This window comes from Coregonus clupeaformis, chromosome 29 (genome assembly GCF_020615455.1).
Source record: "Coregonus clupeaformis isolate EN_2021a chromosome 29, ASM2061545v1, whole genome shotgun sequence".
Classification (NCBI taxonomy): Eukaryota; Metazoa; Chordata; class Actinopteri; order Salmoniformes; family Salmonidae; genus Coregonus; species Coregonus clupeaformis.
Genome location: NC_059220.1, coordinates 60,728,651 through 60,749,455, shown reverse-complemented (window position 1 = coordinate 60,749,455; position 20,805 = coordinate 60,728,651). Strand labels below are relative to the sequence as shown.

Here is a 20,805-nt window from a genome sequence, read left to right as displayed (position 1 = left end):
TTGAAGTTTTACCCTCCCTCCCTTTCTCTTTCTCCCTCTTCCCATCTACATCTCTCTGTACTTCCTGGTTCTATTCTGACTCATGACGCAGGGAAGAAAGGATAGTGTGGTGAAACTGCAATCTATTCTCTCTTTCTTTCGCTCTCTCCGTCTCTGTGTAAAAGTGCAGTGTAACACTGACATACAAACCCGTCCATTGCCACAAACACCTCAGGCAGGCTCTCTTTCTCCCTCGCTTCTCCCTCTAAGCCCATTTGGATGGCAGTCTGAATACAGACATGGACAGACGGTTGGCTTAAAAACAGCTCATAAACAAATAGCCTTGTGCTACATTGGACTATAATAACTGCATAATTAGTCAATTATATCATACGGCCCCAAGGTTCTGGCCATGAAATTCGGGGGCAGATGAATTTTGCGTTTGTATGTGTGGTTAATAATTCGAGATACTATGTCAGATGACATACAGATGTGTGCCTCCTCCTACCCACAATCCTCCAGTGTTGTCATCCATAACATTCGAATGAGCAGCGATACAGGAAGTACCCCCTGAGAATGACTGCATAATTACGTTCCCATACATTCTGCATAAATTAAAAAGTGCTTGACGAATTTGTTTTGGGGCTTCTTTTGTGTAGAGCTAATTGTTTATTAACAGATTTATTAACGGGTTTATTAATATGTCAGATGGCCTTGGCTAGCGTTTGCGCTAATCAAGGAATGGTGAAAACAAACACTCTTGGGTCTGTGCATCTAAAACAATGTCCAAGCATCACAATAGAGGTAGATTTCTGTCAAAATGTTGTCATTTACAACATCGACAGAAATACAGTATATCTCCATACTTCACCCTAGAATACAGTATCTATCACTACTGCTCTCTGTGTATCCCAGGACAAGCACTTGGCTCAGCTGCTTTTGTTTTGAAGGCAAAATAAATCATGATAGAAAGTGGCCAACTTTACAATCCACCAAAGTCAACATCTGACACACAACCATCAAACAAATGTACCCAAATGCATGATGGGAAATGTCACTGCTACTGCCAAGAATGTACTTTACTGTGCAAATCTGTGGGAGGGAGGGGAGAAGGAGTTCTAGATTAAAGATGATGGATAAATAAACACATGACAGAGAGAGACAGAGAGAGAGAGCGAAGGAATAGTGGGGCACGGAGAGGGGGAGAGAGCAACCATCTTTTCTAACCCTAAAGAGGATTAGGCCATTCAAATAAAACAGGCCAGCAATTTCTCAGACGACATCTTAAACAACATACTCTACACTGCTCCTTATTTTATTCATGGAAATTTCCCCTCAGTGTCATTTCACTGCACCAGACCAGTCAGTAACCTATAAATGACTCGGCTTGTTATTTCTCATTAGCTTTGGAGAGGAGGGTCAGGTCAAATCCATTGACGTTTTCAGCCAAGTAGCCTTTTATCAACAATGAGGAGGAAAACATGTATAAGCCTTGGCTCCTGTTGGTTTCAGAATCATACTTACCATACCTGGCAGGGTTGGGGTCAATTCCATTAACATTATCTCAATTCAGTAAGAAACAATAAGGAACATTGGAATTGGAATTTCTGTTAATTTCCCTGAATTGATCTAATTGAAATGGAATCGACACCAACCTTGATACCAGTGTTTCTCAACCTTTTTTTGGACCAGGGGGCTGCAAAACTACTGTATATGTAAAATTACCATTCTTCCCTGGTTGACCACTTCCATTAAAACGAGCACTGGAAAGTTGACAGAATCAGTGTCAGACAACTAACCGCCTGAGGGACTGGTAAGCAACATCCCAGGGACCAGACCCGGCCCGTGGACCGCAGGTTGAGGAACACTGGTTTATACCACAGCATTAGCGGCTCACACAAAGACTTCATAATATAAAAGGGAGCGTTCAGAGTTACACACACATCCAGTTCCATTTCTCTATGCTCAGGCACATGTCAACCAGAGTCGACGCACACAGGCATGCAGTCATGCTCCAGACCTAGCGCAACTGAATGCAGCCCATATGTATGTGGTTATTATAAACAACACTCCAGATTTGGTCAAATGCATGTCAAATACTTTCAAATTCTACTCAAGAAAAGTATATGTCAGTAGGTGTGCTTGATTTAACTTGGGAGTTTGCACTTTTGGGATTATGTTGGTTCTATTGTCCCAGGCAAATCAAGTCAAGAACATTTGAAAGTATTTTACATAAAGGTATATGACCCAGGTCTGTCTGCAAGACTGACATGACAGTGAAGTTAGATACAGTGCAAAACTGTACTGGGCCACAGTGCCAGTTACCTACCCTCCATTTCTTTCCCCCTACTAGAGAAAAGGAGTGCAGGGAATCAAATGGACACATCAGCACTGGGAGGAAGACGAGGGGAAAAAAATGGATAAAGGAGGCATATAAGCAGGGGCTGCATGCAGGAAAAAGGCGAGAAAGAAAGGATGAGACAGAAGTAAAAACAAGCCAATCAGGTCAATCGAGCACAGTGGGTGGGTGTTGGCACCGTGGGAGGGGCTTAGGGAGATGGTAAAGAAGTGATGTTCAATCAAAAGCAAGCATAAGCAAGCTAATGAGGCGTCACCTTGGTAAGCAGGTGAGAAGGCTTTCCTGCAATGCTTTTCAGAATGAGGGACGTTTCTCTGTCCAGATAGGAGTGCTTGGTGGCGCAGAGGTGAGGAGAGAAACAGATAAGACAGTCAGTGCAATGATTCTCAATGGCTCATTAAAAATGCTTTTGATCCAGGGGGAGGGTGGGGTTTAAAGTGTGGAAGCAAGAGAGGTCCAAAAGTTGGAGCATTGATTGTTGTGGTAGTCATATTAGATAGTTGTGGATGGGGAAAAGAGACGATTTATCAAAAGTATACTTTCTAAAGATGATCCTGCTGTGATTACTGAAGGTGATTGGTAATACTCACCTGTACACATTCACACACATACTGTACATCCATTGTCACTATATACATGTCTTTCGTTCGCTCCAACACATGTTCACACACCCACGCACTTGCACACACACACACTTACAGTGCCCAGATCCACATCCACTTCACCCTCCCGTGAGGTGAAGTCAGCTGCCGTCTGGCCGCTTACCACTGGCCCGTTGCGGTAGTGAGGCATGCTGGGAAACGGGAGGTGCATTATGGGTGCAGAGAGGATGCAAACCCACACACAGTTAACATGCAAGGGGACGGGGAGGTGCACGTTATTCAAGCAGGGGTTAAGTTCTCTTTCTCTATTTAAAAAAGTTCACGTTTTCTTTCAACACTTCCTCAATCTCTCCATCTCTTTAATCTGTCTCAACATCTCCCTCCCAACCACCCCCCAAAACAAAGAAAAGACAACGCATACTGACTCTATATGTGGTCATGTGTGCCCAGTTGGTAAGAGTGTGGCGCTAGCAATGCCAGGTTGTGGGTTCAATTAGTGATAACGTACTACATACTGTATGTCTGCACGCACTGTACCGTTAGTCGCTTTTAGATAAAAGCCTCTGCTAAGTTGCATATATATTTTGTCCTTTCCCTCTTGTAAACCTAAACTAAGTCCCCGTACATAAGTCAAGCAGGTTGAGTTTACAGCAAAACAGGTACAGTAGATACATTGTAATCCATATCATACATGCAGACTGCAGTGATTACAATGCATTCGCTTACTGTACTGTAAATACCACACTTTCCAATGGGCAGTATACACACACAACATTGTGTGTTATACGGATAGCAAACACATGTAATACAATGAGTTGTACAGTGCACATTTGACATGCAATTGAACTTCAAAACATCATGCAGTGTAAATGTACTATGCAGGGAACTAGAGAGGGTGGTTTTGAGAGGGCACTTGCGTACGCACGCACGCACACACATTCATCATCATACCATTCATCATCATCAAACAAACAAACAAACCCCTGCAGCAGTTTATTTTCCCCCTAACCAAACAGCCTTTCACTGTCATAACTCAAATAGTCAGCCCACCCTTTTAGTCTGAATAAAGTAAGTCCCACAATTCCCCATTAACGGCAATCATTACCCTGCCCAAACTAAAAGCCTGTACATGAAAATGGGCTTTTGATAGGCTGAGATAACTGGGCCTTGTTTGCAGGCTGACTCTCATACAGACAACAACAGAGGAAGGAAATGAACAAACTGTCAGTGGTAATAATGTTTCACTTAGAGATATTGCTATCCATGGTACATCTTAGTCCGTTTTTAGGACATAATTGGGAAAACAGGATTGTGAAGATTAGAGTGTGTGTGAGTGTGTGTATGAGTGTGTGTGCCTACCTCAGTACTAGCCAGACCCTGTGGCGGCTGGGGGGCCTTGGGACCCCCCTTCCTGCTCAGCCCCTCCTGCTGCCCTAGACAGCACCTTGTCGATATCCAGAGAGTCCATGCTGGATGCGGAAGCAGAATTAACGCTGGACCTCGAGGAGTGGCCCCCCGCCTCGTGTTCACTAACCGCGCCCACCGAGCCTGTTCTCCGGTGCTGCGAGGACGAGGAACCCGCCGAAGGGCGCCGGAGGGTGGCCGAGGAGTAGGAGGAAGAGGACGAGGAAGAAGAGGTCTGGTGCGCCGCCTCGTCCATGCTGAGCGACGCCTGCTCCAACTGGGCCGTGATGTCGTCCAGCGAGAAGTTGGACGCCGACGGGCGCCCGTGGGAGTTGGAGCTGCCCCCTCGGACGGTGGAGGCTGGTGACGCCCGGGTACTACTGCTGGTGCTGCCCCCGCTGCTACCCCCTCCACCGCTGCCAGTCTGCTTGGCACTGGCGTTGCGACCCCCCGGGCCTCGCTGTTGACATTTAACCTGGCGGGCGGTGCCGGTGTTGGGCTTGCCGATGGTGCTGAGCTCCTGTTCTATGGAACACAGGTCAGCCATCAGGGCATCCAGGTCTACGGTCTCTGTTGTCTGGTTCAGAGCCTCTGGAAGGAGTGGGAAAAGGGGAGTGGGAATCCACGTTCTTGTATTCACACATGCTAGTACACACACAAACGCAAGCTAAAATATTGATTTTATGAAAGTGTGATGGTTGAAAAGGTACTTTTGCACAGCGGTAAAGCAATGCTGGGTGGGTCACACAGGCATGTCACAGACACCATGCTCTGCAGGAAGTAGGTAGGGCATACAGGTCTGAGTGTGTGTGTCTTACCGTTGATGTTGTACATGGAGAAGCGGTAGGAAAAATTAGCCATGTTGGTTTCCTGTCTGAGAGGGGCCTTCTGGACCGGCTTCTGTGGCTTCCCGTCATCCAGACTCTGTAGAGGACAAATCACACCATCAAAATCACCACCATCTTAAAGATATTCTCGGATACTTTTGTATACTTTTTAGCCACTAGTCCTGAATATAGCGCCCACGAGCCAAAAAGTGGTCCCCGAAAGTTGCGTACTACGTCACAGATTATTGCTCTCTCGCTCTACTGTGTGTGCGTCTTGCTAGCTGTCACTCAAATGGCGAGGGGCTGAAGCTCATTGAATGAAACTCGAATTGCTAGGGGGCTGGCCCACGTGGGGGTAAATGTAGGGAAAATGGCACCACACAGATTCCAGAAAACAGTCGTTTACAAACTAGGGATTTCATGGCTAACTGAGGTAAAACAGTAATTCTGCTGATAGATTATGCATGTATGAACTACACATGAAACAATTCAGCCCAAAGCAGGAGGTTTAAAAAAATACTTACTAGTTGCAAAAGTACCGGAGCATGTCTTTAATGCATAACAATACAAGACCAGATTTGAACAGGATTGAAGGAAGTGGAAGAAAGCAACCATGACTTAGCGAAAGGGTGGGAGAGGTGGGGGGTTGGTAACTAGGATAATATGGTTGCCGAGATACGGTTACCAGGATACGGTTACTAGGTTACTGTTACTAGGACATGGTTGCATGGATACTGTAACTATGATACTGTTGCTAGAATATGGTTACTTGGATATGGTTTCTAGGATACAGTTACTGGGATACCGTTGCCAAGATATGGTATGTATGACATGGCTACTAGGATACGTTTGCCAGGCTACAGTTACCAGGATACGCCCATTCTCCCCTACTGCAATACCTGTGTGAGTTTGTCCAGCTCTCCCAACCAGGCTCCAAACATTTTGTCCAGGTCCTGGTCTTCCTTATCACTGTCCTCCTCCTCTGCCCCATGGTCCAGCTCATCGTCCGACATATCTGCCATCTGGAGGCACACACACAGAGTACCTCATTTGAATATAGAAATCACATTACAATCAAAATGATTAAAATATTTCAATTCACGTGCACGCACGCATTCGCACACACATTTACTAAGAGAGAATTCCATCACACAGCGGCAGCGATGAATCCACATCTTCACCAGCGCAACCTCCTTATCTGTTACCATGGCAACCGCCAAAAGAGCTCTATAGCGTGGAGGGATACGGCTGCGCAACAGCAGGAGGCTATTCCCTGTTGTGTCTGCCAGAGATACAGTATACCACGTGCTGGAGGCCTTTGGAAGGCCTACTAAGTTGAGCCAAGGCCTATTCCCCACAAGTGGCTGCCCATACTGGTTTAGCTGTGTTGTACAGCAGTGAGCACTGAAATGACCACATGACATGTTCCACATAGGCCCCACATCAATTCATAAACCCATCATACCTATGGTCAGACATTGGTGATAAGAGTCGAAGTCGAGTGTCAGCCACAGCCAGTCATGACCTTTGTCCCAAATGGCACCATATTCCCTTTATAGTGCACTAGGGCTCTGGTCAAAAGTAATGCACTATGAAGGGAATAGGGTGCCACTTGGGACGTAGCCATGGTATTCTGTATCACCGAGCCACATTGTGCCATCTAATGATAATGACAGAGCGCCCTCTTGTGGACAGATTGGAAACAGATTATTTTTGTTTAATTTCCCACCTTTTACACAGCTGGGATCGTGTGTAAGTAATGTGTAGTCATGACTCAAAGCCACACTGGTAGAACTTGAGCCAGTGACACTACAAGCCCTTTAAAGCCCCTAGGGGTGAGAGTGTGTGCACATGCGTCACCGAAGCCCCCACTTGAATTCCCTTCCCCTAACCACCAACCACAACTATGTGGCTTAACCAATCTCTGACATCACTCCTTCCTGATCCATTACAACCTCGGGCAGACAGAAGCATATTGGTGTGGTAGCTGACCCCTTCACATCCTCTTCTGATACTATTAAAAGTATCACCAGAGACCCCTTCACATCCTGTCCCTATTGCATCACTTCCTGGTTGGATAGGGAGCCAGTTTAGTGGGGGAGTATTAGTGCCACACAACCTTAGGAATGAAAACACAGCATAGGATCTAGTCAGAGGAATGCCATCTTATCTTTATCTACTGGTAGGCTACATGAGGACATGGGGAGGCAGGGCCATGGCACGGTCGGACACAAGAAAACACTCCCTCACACATGGTCACATACGCGCACGGATGCCCGCGCGCATGCACACACACACACACACACAGTACCACTAAACTGTAACCACAGATTTAGTTTCAATAACTACGCCCCCCCTCTCTTTTTAACGCACGCACGCACGCACACACACACACACACACACACACAGGCATTCTCTGAGAGCACAACTAGTGAGAGGTGACATAGAAACATGTACGCACGCACACACACACACGACGACATGGGATCACGGGCTCAATGGCACGGCAGCAGTGTGTGACAAAGTCACCTAAAGACACAAAGGCCCAGTCTTATCGCCACAACATCTGTGTTCCTCCAGTACATTAACCCCTACAACAGCCAGGGTTCAAATACTATTTGAAATCTTTCAAATACTTTGAATGTTTGCTCTAGCCTGCCTAGAGTGCCAGACTATGGGTTCCATTGCACCAGGAGAGCCCAATCAAGCACAGATAAAGTATTTGAAATGATTTCAAATAGTATTTGAAGCCAGGTCTGATAGCAGCCCATTCAGATGGAACAGTTAGACTGTTAGAAGCTCAGGCCTAAGGTAATCTCATTGGTGTTCTAGGGGTATAGTGTTTCCCCTTAACCGTGCTGTGAGCCCCTTGATGGGGGGACTGTACTGTACCAGACAGCAGGACCCTCCACAGGTACATAAGGGGGCTAAACCCAAATTGACCCCTGCTTTTGATACTGTGTGTGTACTTGTTTCCCAACCTTATCAGGACCCCAATGTCCTAATAATTCACCTGAATGTCCTGACAGGGTAGGAAAACAACTATTTTTTTTTTTTTAAGTCTGGACATTTTTCATGTCCTGAATTTGTTCAAATGCTATTTTAAGCTTAAGGGTTAGGTTTATGGTTTTGGGGTTAGGGTTGAGGTTGAGGTTGAGGTTAGAGAAAATAGGATTTTTAATGTTCAAACTTATTACTCACCAGAAAGTCCTGAAATTCCACAAAAATAAAGCTGTGTGTGTGACTCGCAAACTGATCCAAGATCAGCATTTTGAGCTCAATTGAAATTGTATCTGTACAATATCATTTTCTACAGCATCATGTTGGAGAGTGTGTGTGAGAGGTAGTGTAATCTAATAGCAATCTGTCTCAAAGAGAGGACCACTGTGTTTAAGTGTGGCGGGGGCAGTGGAGAGGAAGGGCAGGAAGGGCTTGCTTTGAAAATCCCCTCACCTCTTATTCCCCTGAGAGAGAGAGCAGAGCGAGAGGAAGAAGCAGAAAAGACAGCGAGAGAGGAAGGGAGAAAGGCAGAGCGAGCAGGGAGGGAGGAGAGCGAGCAGGGAGGGAGGAGAGCGAGCAGGGGGGAGGAGAGCGAGCAGGGGGAGGAGAGCGAGCAGAGAGGGAGGAGAGCGAGCAGGGAGGGAGGAGAGCGAGCAGGGAGGGAGGAGAGCGAGCAGGGAGGGAGGAGAGCGAGCAGGGAGGGAGGAGAGCGAGCAGGGAGGGAGGAGAGCGAGGGAAAGAAGAGAGAACAGGGAGGGAGAAAAGGGATAGAGAGAGAGAGAAAAAGGGCTGCTGTGCTGCGTTGCAGTTAGCATCCTGTGGTTACCCAGCCTGTGACTTGGGCCTAGTTTGGCTGAGTGTGTGAGTGGGCCTGGTGGGCACTGGTACAGGCCATAAAACACACACACACACATATACCCTCACACACAACACACAAAAGGTCATGCGTGCAAAATATGCACACACACAGCAGCTGGAAAGGAGTCTGTTTCGGATCATGAGCGGACACATTCAAGATACAGTGAGGGAAAAAAGTATTTGATCCCCTGCTGATTTTGTACGCTTTGCCCACTGACAAAGAAATTATCAGTCTATCGTTTTAATGGTATGTTTATTTGAACAGTGAGAGACAGAATAACAACAAAAAATCCAGAAAAACGCATGTCAAAATGTTATGAATTGATTTGCATTTTAATGAGGGAAATAAGTATTTGACCCCCTCTCAATCAGAAAGATTTCTGGCTCCCAGGTGTCTTTTATACAGGTAACGAGCTGAGATTAGGAGCACACTCTTAAAGGGAGTCCTCCTAATCTCAGTTTGTTACCTGTATAAAAGACACCTGTCCACAGAAGCAATCAATCAGATTCCAAACTCTCCACCATGGCCAAGACCAAAGAGCTCTCCAAGGATGTCAGGGACAAGATTGTAGACCACACAGGGCTGGAATGGGCTACATTACGGTGACAACAGTTGGTGTGATTATTCGCAAATGGAAGAAACACAAAAGTCCTGTCAATCTCCCTCGCCTGGGGCTCCATGCAAGATCTCACCTCGTGGAGTTGCAATGATCATGAGAACGGTGAGGAATCAGCCCAGAACTACACAGGAGGATCTTGTCAATGATCAAGGCAGCTGGGACCATAGTCACCAAGAAAACAATTGGTAACACACTACGCCGTGAAGGACTGAAATCCTGCAGCGCCCGCAAGGTCCCCCCTGCTCAAGAAAGCACATATACAGGCCCGTCTGAAGTTTGCCAATGAACATCTGAATGATTCAGAGGAGAACTGGGTGAAAGTGTTGTGGTCAGATGAGACCAAAATCGAGCACTTTGGCATCAACTCAACTCGCCGTGTTTGGAGGAGGAGGAATGCTGCCTATGACCCCAAGAACACCATCCCCACCGTCAAACATGGAGGTGGAAACATTATGCTTTGGGGGTGTTTTTCTGCTAAGGGGACAGGACAACTTCACTGCATCAAAGGGACGATGGACGGCGCCATGTACCGTCAAATCTTGGGTGAGAACCTCCTTCCCTCAGCCAGGGCATTGAAAATGGGTCGTGGATGGGTATTCCAGCATGGCAATGACCCAAAACACACGGCCTAGGCAACAAAGGAGTGGCTCAAGAAGAGGCACATTAAGGTCCTGGAGTGGCCTAGCCAGTCTCCAGACCTTAATCCCATAGAAAATCTGTGGAGGGAGCTGAAGGTTCGAGTTGCCAAACGTCAGCCTCGAAACCTTAATTTGGAGAAGATCTGCAAAGAGGAGTGGGACAAAATCCTCCTGAGATGTGTGTCAAACCTGGTGGCCAACTACAAGAAACGTCTGACCTCTGTGATTGCCAACAAGAGTTTTGCCACCAAGTACTAAGTCATGTTTTGCAGAGGGGTCAAATACTTATTTCCCTCATTAAAATGCAAATCAATTTATAACATTTTTTGACGTGCGTATTTTTTTTGATTTTTTTGTTGTAATTCTGTCTCTCACTGTTCAAATAAACCTACCATTAAAATTATAGACTGATCATGTCTTTGTCAGTGGGCAAACGTACAAAATCAGCAGGGGATCAAATACTTTTTTCCCTCACTGTAGCTAGCTTACACAGAACCACTGCTGTGTGTGTGACCGTGCAGATTTACAGGCATGCACAGTTACATTTACATTTGACATTTTAGTCATTTAGCAGACGCTCTTATCCAGAGCGACTTACAGGAGCAATTAGGGTTAAGTGCCTTGCTCAAGGGCACAGACAGATTTTTCACCTAGTCGGCTTGGGATTAGTACCAGCAACCTTTCGGTTACTGGCACTACGCTCTTAACCACTAAGCTACCTGCCGCCCAGTTACACGCACACACAGTCTTTCCACACTGTGTCTCTACAGCCCCCATCCATCGCCCCCTTAAAACCCCCTTGGCCATCACAGTCAACCATTTATTTGGCATGGCCACCATATAGGTGATACACAATGCACAGTGAACAGTGCACACACCCGTTGTGTGTATGTAGTAGCTGTGCATGCGGAGAGGGAGGGAACAGGGTGGCAGTTGAGTGGGTCAGAACAGGAAATGGCCAAGATGTGCAGAATTCTATTTTCCCCACACGGGCTGTTCCATAACAACGCCCAAGCCCAGCAGTCCATCAAACACAAGCATCGCCATGGTTACAGTGCCAGGGACAGGGCTTCTTTACAGCATGACATCATGGCTAACCGAGGAGGACAGGAAGAGGAAAAGAACAGAATGAAATAAGCCTCCTTTCTGTTTGCAAATACGCTGGTGGTGCACCCTATGGGCTCTGGTCAAAAGTAGGACACTATATAGGGAATAGGGTGCCATTTGGGATGCAGCCACAGAGACGAGAGATCAGCCACTGCCTGTAGTCTGAGCTGTACTTGGACAGCACTGCCCTTGCTGTAATACAATTATAGACACACCACTTTTTGGGTTGTTGTCCATAAGCTTTAAAACAGGGCTGCCAACTATTGAAGATAGGAATTCACACTCCAAGTTGTTGTTAATGTCATTAGCTCCATTCCTAACCAGGGGTCTGGTGGTTTCCCCCCCCAGGGGAAAACATCTGTTTTAAAGCTCATTTCCTGCAATTCTACATATTTTTACATGGCTAAGGCCCATGACCAGGGTGGATTTTGATTTTTTTTTTTATATCCCAGGTCAGGATTCTCAACGACTTGGTTTGAAGTTACTTTGAGATTATTTGGGCATGACATTTAGAGTATGCTAACTGGCGGACATGAAATTACATTGGTTTTTGGTTAGAAAATGCTAATACTAAGTTGGTGGCTAACCATGGGATGGATTTCAGTCTCTCCCTTGTAAATATGTAATTCATTTGGGTGCGCTTATCCCTTTACAATAGGACCATAGAAAACACTATGTTTCCCAAATACTTGCGGTTTGAATATGTTCATGTGACATTTGAATTCTACAAATTACCCCACATTCAAGAAATATCTAATGAATCTCAATCTTCAGGTGGTTGAGGATTATTTGCAAAACCTTGCAATCATCTTACTCTACATAGGCAAGATTTTTGGCATTTATGCCTACTGTTTCTGTCTAGCAGCTTGTGCACAATACTAAAATAACAATACCGGATATTTGAGGCAAGGCTCATTTCAATATAGCCTATTCTCATGACTTAGCCTACACTACCCGGCCAGTGTATTAGCTACACCACCCCATTCACGAAAATGGATCGCTCCTACAGACAGTGAGTAATGTGGCCGTGGCTTGCTATATAAAGCAGGCAGACAGGCATCCAGTTACTGTTCGATTGAATGTTAGAATGGGCAAAATGAGTGACCTAAGCGACTTTGAGCATGGTATGATCGTCGGTGCCAGGCGCGCCTGATCCAGTATCTCAGAAACGGCCGCCCTCCTGGGCTTTTCACGCACAACAGTGTCTAGGGTTTCCCGAGGATGGTGCGACAAACAAAAAACATCCACTCAGCGGCAGTCCTGTGGGCGAAAACAGCTTGTTGATGAGAGAGGTCAAAGGAGAATGGCAAGAATCATGCAAGCTAACAGGCGGGCCAGAAACATACAAAAAACAGTGCAGTACAACAGTGGTGTGTAGAATGGCATCCTGGAATGCACAACTCGTCGATCCTTGTCACGGATGGACTATTACAGCAGACAACCACACCGGTCCCACTCCTATCAGCTAAAAACAAGAAACGGCTCCAGTAGGCACACCGATCACCAACACTGACAATTGAGGAGTGGAAAACATTGCCTGGTTCGACGAATCCCTGTTCCTGGTGCGTCATGCTAATGGCAGAGTCAGGATTTGGCGTAAGCAGTATGAGTCTATGAACCCATCCTGCCTGTTGTCAACGGTACAGGCTGGTGGCGGTGGTGTTCGCCTTCCAACCTGCAGCAAGAATTCAGGCTGTTCTGGAGGCAAAGGGGGGTCCGACCCAGTACTAGATGGGTGTACCTAATAAACTGGCTGTTGAATCCAGGTGAAAGCTATGATCCAGGTTAAAGCTATGATGTTTTGTACTGAGTGTACAAAAAATTATAAAAGTATGGGGAATAACAGTAGCATTCTTGCAGTAGCGTTCCCTCCTTCGCTCGCTCCCTCCTTCCTTCCTTCCCTCGCTCCCTCCTTCCTCGCTCCCTCCTCCCTCCTTCGCCGCTCCCTCCCTCCCTCCTTCCTTCGCTCGCTCTCCCCCCTCCTTCGCTTGCTCGGCTCCCTCCCTCCCTCCTCCTTCCTCGCTCCCCCCCTCGCACGCCTCCCCCCTCCTCGCACGCTCCCCCCTCCTTCCACGCTCTCCCCCTCTCGCAGCGCTCTCCCTCCCTCCTTCGCACGCTCTCCCCCTTCCCTCCCTCGCACGCTCTCCCCTTCCCTCCTTTGCACGCTCTCCCCTTCCCTCCCTCGCACGCTCTCCCTTCCCTCCTCGCACGCTCTCCTCCCTGCACGCTCCCCCTTCCCTCCCTCGCACGCTCTCCCCTTCCCTCGCACGCTCTCCCCTTCCCTCGCACGCTCTCCCTCGCACGCTCTCCTTCCCTCGCACGCTCTCACACTTTCTCTGCCTCCCTGTGTCTCTTTCTCTCTCCCCCCTGCATCCCTCTCTCCCAGGCCAGTGTCTATGAGAAGCCCGAGCATGACAGTCCCTCATCTGTCTCCCATCACTACCAGGGTCAGAGCTGGGGCCACCTCAGGGTTCAGAGGTCAACCCACTGGGGCTGTTGTGGTGTTAAGCCTCTGCCATAGTGGGAGGGGTACACAGGAAACACACACACATCTGCCCCACACTAGGCCACCAGTTTGGGTTGGCCTGTGCCTCTGAAGAGAAGAGAGCAAAGAGGGAGGAGAGAGAGAGGGGGCTGTTCTGGAAAAGCACTGATCTAAATTAAAGAAAGCAATGGCTGGCTTCCAGTGCTTAACCATGAGGCCGGGAATAGAGAACAGAACACACAGACTGTCAATGTACTGTTGAGTGCTCAAGCCGGACTAGGGGGAAGAGTGTTTCATATAGAGAAGGGACAGGATGTGATGTTGTTGGCCTATGGAGGGTCAAAAGTCAGCGTCATCAAAGGTCATACATAGGATGGTCACTGACAGTCAAGTCAGGAGGTGTGGAACCATAACCTATAGCCAATAACCACACACACCCACACGCCGTAGAAATGTGAATTTGAAACACTACATACATTAATGACGGAGACAAATACAGGCCGATATTATGTAGCATGTAGCCTAGTAGGAGAAGTAGAATAGTGTTCAACCAGGGTGTTTGGTTGACTTCTGTGTAATCTGTAGAGAAATCAGCTAGCCACCCATGCTTCACATGCAAACCAATTGATCCTATATAAGTGTATTTGAGAGAGGGAGGGAAGGAGAGAGATAAGAAGCAGCAGATAGCCTAGCGGTTAAGAGCGTTGGGCCAGTAACCGAAAGGTCGTTGGTTTGAATCTCCGAGCTGGCACGTTGGGGAAAAAATCTGAAGTTCTGCCCTTGAGCAAGGCAGTTAACCCCCAACAACAACTGCTTCCCGGGCGCCAATGACGTGGATGTCGATTAAGGCAGCCCCCCACACCTCTCTGATTCAGAGGGGTTAGGTTAAATGCGGAAGACATTTGAGTTGAATGCATTCAGTTGTGCAACTTACAGTGAGGGAAAAAGTATTTGATCCCCTGCTGATTTTGTACGTTTGCCCACTGACAAAGAAATGATCAGTGTATAATTTTAATGGTAGGTTTATTTGAACAGTGAGAGACAGAATAACAACAAAAAAATTCAGAAAGACGCATGTCAAAAATGTTATAAATTGATTTGCATTTTAATGAGGGAAATAAGTATTTGACCCCCTCTCAATCAGAAAGATTTCTGGCTCCCAGGTGTCTTTTATACAGGTAACGAGCTGAGATTAGGAGCACACTCTTAAAGGGAGTGCTCCTAATCTCAGTTTGTTACCTGTATAAAAGACCTTTCCACAGAAGCAATCAATCAATCAGATTCCAAACTCTCCACCATGGCCAAGACCAAAGAGCTCTCCAAGGATGTCAGGGACAAGATTGTAGACCTACACAAGGCTGGAATGGGCTACAAGACCATCGCCAAGCAGCTTGGTGAGAAGTTGACAAGTTGGTGCGATTATTTGCAAATGGAAGAAACACAAAAGAACTGTCAATCTCCTTCGGCCTGTAGCTTCATGCAAGATCTCACCTCGTGGAGTTGCAATGATCATGAGAACGGTGAGGAATCAGCCCAGAACTACACGGGAGGATCTTGTCAATGATCTCAAGGCAGCTGGGACCGTAGTCACCAAGAAAACAATTGGTAACACACTACGCCGTGAAGGACTGAAATCCTGCAGCGCCCGCAAGGTCCCCCTGCTCAAGAAAGCACATATACAGGCCCGTCTGAAGTTTGCCAATGAACATCTGAATGATTCAGAGGAGAACTGGGTGAAAGTGTTGTGGTCAGATGAGACCAAAATTGAGCTCTTTGGCATCAACTCAACTCGCCTTGTTTGGAGGAGGAGGAATGCTGCCTATGACCCCAAGAACACCATCCCCACCATCAAACATGGAGGTGGAAACATTATGCTTTGGGGGGTGTTTCTCTGCTAAGGCGACAGGACAACTTCACCGCATCAAAGGGACGATGGACGGGGCCATGTACCGTCAAATCTTGGGTGAGAACCTCCTTCCCTCAGCCAGGGCATTGAAAATGGGTTGTGGATGGGAATTCCAGCATGACAATGACCCAAAACACATGGCCAAGGCAACAAAGGAGTGGCTCAAGAAGAAGCACATTAAGGTCCTGGAGTGGCCTAGCCAGTCTCCAGACCTTAATCCCATAGAAAATCTGTGGAGGGAGCTGAAGGTTCGAGTTGCCAAACGTCAGCCTCGAAACCTTAATGACTTGGAGAAGATCTGCAAAGAGGAGTGGGACAAAAATCCCTCCTGAGATGTGTGCAAACCTGGTGGCCAACTATAAGAAACGTCTGACCTCTGTGATTGGATAGGGTTTTGCCACCAAGTACTAAGTCATGTTTTGCAGAGGGGTCAAATACTTATTTCCCTCATTAAAATGCAAATCAATGTATAAAAAAAATTTTACATGCGTTTTTCTGGATTTTGTTGTTGTTATTCTGTCTCTCACTGTTCAAATAAACCTACCATTAAAATTATACACTGATCATTTCTTTGTCAGTTGGCAAACGTACAAAATCAGCAGGGGATCAAATACTTTTCCCCCCCTCACTCTAGGTATCCCCCTTTCCCTAAGGGAGAAAGACTGGGTGCAAGGAGAGATGAGGATTAATAGAGAAGTAGAGAGAATGAGGGAGAGAATGGAAGGAGAGTTAGGTGAAAGGAAGGAGAGAGAATGAGGGAGAGAGGGAATGAGAGGGAGGGAGGGAGGGAGGGAGGGAATGAGAGAGAGGGGAGAAGGCATTAGGACAATTCCACGCTAACAGAATGATGCTGAAACTCAGATTTTTCATTTAAAAATGTATGTACTGAAAGTTAATTAATGAAGAGACCGCAGAGTTCCATCTGATCTGTGATGTAATGGGCAATTCTACAGTAACAGATTTGTCCCTTTTAAATGTATATCCTATGTCAAACAAAGAACAATGATTGCAAAGTTCAACAAACCACAACTCTATGGGCACTTTTAACCAGAACTGACACAAGGACGACTTTTTAACCATTTCCACAGAGCATTTTACAAAAACACATTTATTTGAAGAACAGTGCAGATGCAAAGTTTGGTAACAGAACAACGTTTTGTGCTGTTTGTGTTGTCATTCTGTTACTGTGGAATTGCCCATTACATCAAAGATAAGGTTAATGTGGAACTCCTGCCGTCTCTTCTTAATTCACTTTGCATCCTAGTAGGATCAGAACATAGTTGTTTATTTGGTTTTGTTCTCAGCCTTGTCCTGGGTCCTGTTCATTAGAGCTTACTGGAGCAGAACATTTTGCAACGGAAAATGAGTGTTTCTTGTTTCTCTCTGCCGTTTTGTGCCCACTGAACAAGACCATGGTTACGTGAATGCAAGTGGGCGCGCACACACACACACACACTCACCTTTCTATACTACCTTCACTATCTCCAACACAGAGGATTGTTAACCCTTCAATGATTCAAAAAGTGGAAGCAGTAGAGTTGGTGACTATGACGTAAGCTGTATGAAAACACTATTGTGCCATTATGAGCAATGGCTGAATAGATGTTTCAATAAACCAAACTTCTAAATGGGTGTGGATGTAGTCTAATTTTGGCTCAAACCCCACCCACCCACAATGCTCACACACACACAACCAACTCCTGTGTGTGTGTGTGTGTGTGTGTGTCTGACGCAAGGAGGACTGAGGGGCTAATAAAACATTGGCGGCAGTGACACATTGTCTCAACAGCTTCCTCCATAGAAAAACATGACAGCCAGACACACAAACACACACCAACCCATAATATTTTTTTCTCACTCTGCAACTCATTTTCTCTGTCTCTCAAAACTTCAAACTCCATCCTGACCCCAATGTAGATAAGAGCCTTTTCAAGTCCAAAATACATCAACATCACATCGTATCACGATGAATGAATTCTCAAAAGGAGAAATATGCTCTCATTACAACAATGGTAACATTTTGGGAAAATCAGCTACAGGGAAAGTTAATAATAATAAATGGCAATTAGAAAACACTTTATCCTAAAAGACTTACAGTCATGCATACATACATTTTACTTACGGGTGGCCCCTGGAATTAAACCCACAATCCTGGTGTTGAAAGTGCCATGCTCTACCATACAGGGTGAGTAACCGTCTAATATTATGTTGTCTTACATTAAGTTGTAAAATGCTGAATTTCCCCTTTAACCCCACTATGCCATTCTGGAGAGGTAGATGAAAAAAGAGGGGGGCATTCCTGTGAGTTTGGTAGGGCTCAACTGTATTCTCCTGAGGGGGTGGACCAAAAATTAACACCAAGAACAAATAAAACATTTAGGGAAGCCTGCTGGGTTACGAATAACACACCAGTGTGTGTGGTAATGGCCCATTACAGAGTGGGTCCCATATTCCCAGCACCGCTAATTGTCCCCTGGGAAGTGTGTGTGCGCGCATCTCAAACTAAGGCTGCTATAGATGAGTGGTTCGTTTTTCCTTACCATGAATACATGCACACGAGTCTAGTCTATTACATTTAACACTGTGGCTAAATTTAGAAAGTCTGATTCAACAGCTTTCGACACCCCTCGTACCCCCCCCATGTCACAATAACCCCCACCGTTCCTGTGGGTGAGTCACCCCTGGTCCTAAGACCTGTTCTGGAGAGGAACATGGCTAAGGGTGTGGCTGAACTCTCCCAAATTGTGGCGGGGGGGGGGGGGGGGTTATGGCTGTGTCCAGAGCAGTGCTCATTTTCTTTTTTCACCCCTCTCTATCCCATCTTTCTTCCCCTTTCCTCGCCTTCGCTCTCCCTAATCCCCTCTAGTCAAACAGGCCTCATCCACCATGCTCCAGACAGCCAATGAAAAGGGCCAATTTGCACAGTGCTGGAGGGGCTAAGAGAACATTAAACATAGCCTGAGAACGTCATCAGTTCATAACTGTAAGACTACTGTCTATGGCTAGTAGGCTACATACACACCATATAGTGTGCGAAAATGAGAAAATCGTCTCCACACTGGCTATGAAAGAGTTCCATTGACAAGAACACGGCAACAGCCTAAAATAAAATGTGGGTGTGGATCACTCCTGGGCCCGTATTCAAAAAGTGTCTCGGCGGAATGCTGATCTAAGATCCGTTTTTCCTTTTAGATGATAATGAATAAGATGACATGTACAGGGAGGACCTAATCCTAGATCAGGACTCCTAGTCTGAGACGCTTTATGAACACAGGCCCTGGACCCTTTGTGCTCTGTGATCCCTGGCTCTCAAAGCTATGTGGGACATCGGAAGAGGGGAGAGTAAATCGAGAGGAACTTACTCCAGGGCCAAGGTCATGTTCATTAGGACATACCGTAGCATAGCTTTTTCAACAGAAAAATACAAAACAAGTGTTTCTTATTGACCTTGCGTCGACTAACACCATATATCAACATCCCCTGGTAATATCAATGGGAAAACCACTAACTGACATACAGCCTAAATATATCAACAAAATGCATAAAATGAAGCAGAGATCTAATCCAGATATATTTTGCCATCTTTGTACCAGTAAAGGAAGCTAGAACAAAAACACTTCCTACAATAGGCAGAGTAAAGGGAAGGATGGGGGAGTGGGAGAGAGGAGGACAGCAATGGAGAGATGGTGAGATGATGGGGGAGGGAATAGACAATTAGAATATGAGTAGGGGAGGGTCAGAGACTGACAAAACAGCATCAGTCAAGCACGACTGACAGCCAGCAGGCAGAGAGGAAGAGAGGAGGAGAGGAGAATAGAAAGAGTATAGGAGGAGAGGATCACACACAGTGACTCTGGCATACACAGCCAATTTAACAGGAGGGGAGAGAGAAGAGAGAGAGAGAAAACATACTAACAGAGATAAAAAAAGGGGAGAGAGAGAAAGGAGAGAGATGTATGACGGGAGAAAGAAAGCAAGACAAAGACAGAGGGAGACGGGAAAAGAAAGAAAGAACGAAAGGGAGAGAGAGGAGCTGATCAGCTGATATGTTCCCACCCAAAGGCAGCAGCTAGAAGTCAGCTGGTGTGTGCAGCAGTCAGCAGGTTTCTCCATAGTAACAGCAACAGCCCTACCAACAGCCCTACCCCCATAGCAGCCACCTAACTGTGCAAATACAGTGCCTTCAGAAAGTATTCACACTACTGGACCTTTTCCACATTTTGCTGTGTTACAGCCTGAATTTAAAATAGGTTAAATTAAGATTGTGTCACTAATCTATCTACAATACCCGATAATGTCAACGTGTAATTATGTTTTAACAAATGTTTACAAATAAAAAATGTTTAAATCAATAAAGAGTCAGTAAGTATTCAATAATTTTGTTATGGCAAGCCTAAATAAGTTCAGGAGTAAACATTTGCTTAACAAGTCACATAATAAGTTGCATGGACTCACTCTGTGTGCAATAATAGTGTTTAAATGATTTTTAAATGACTACTCCATCTCTGTACCCCACACGTGTTGTTGTTTTTAAATCGCACTGCTTTGCTTTATCTTGGCCAGGTCATATGGATCGCAAAGAAGGCACCTATTCGTAGATGGGTATTATTATTAATAGCCATTATTATTTTAAATTTTACAATTTAGAAGGTGTATCAATACACCCAGTAACTACAAAGATATAGGCGCTCTTCCTAAATCAGTTGCCTGAGAGGAAGGAAATAGCTCAGGGATTTCACCATGAGGCCAATGATGATTTTAAAGATTTTAAAGACTTTAATGGCTGTGATATGAGATAACTGAGGATGGATCAACAACATTGTAGTTACTCCACAATACTAACCTAATTGACAGAGGGAAAAGAAGGAAGCCTGTAAAGAATGTATCCTGTTTGCAACAAGGCACTAAAGTAATACTGCAAAAAATGTGGCGAAGAAATGAACAAAAAGCGTTATGTTTGGGGCAAATCCAACATCACTGAGTACCACTTCATATTTTCAAGATTGGTGGTGGCTGCATC

The 20,805-nt window shown here is 45.9% G+C and overlaps 1 protein-coding gene across 1 annotated transcript in view; it reads right to left on the bottom strand.

Annotated features, from left to right (window-relative positions):
* Window positions 1–20,805, bottom strand: part of LOC121554390 (ras-associated and pleckstrin homology domains-containing protein 1) — a 66,525-nt gene that overhangs the window by 20,213 nt on the left and 25,507 nt on the right. The window contains 4 exon segments of the mRNA XM_045208987.1: window positions 2,595–2,679; window positions 4,329–4,935; window positions 5,163–5,268; window positions 6,071–6,193. Of these exon segments, the coding sequence (XP_045064922.1) occupies window positions 2,595–2,679; window positions 4,329–4,935; window positions 5,163–5,268; window positions 6,071–6,193 (921 nt within the window).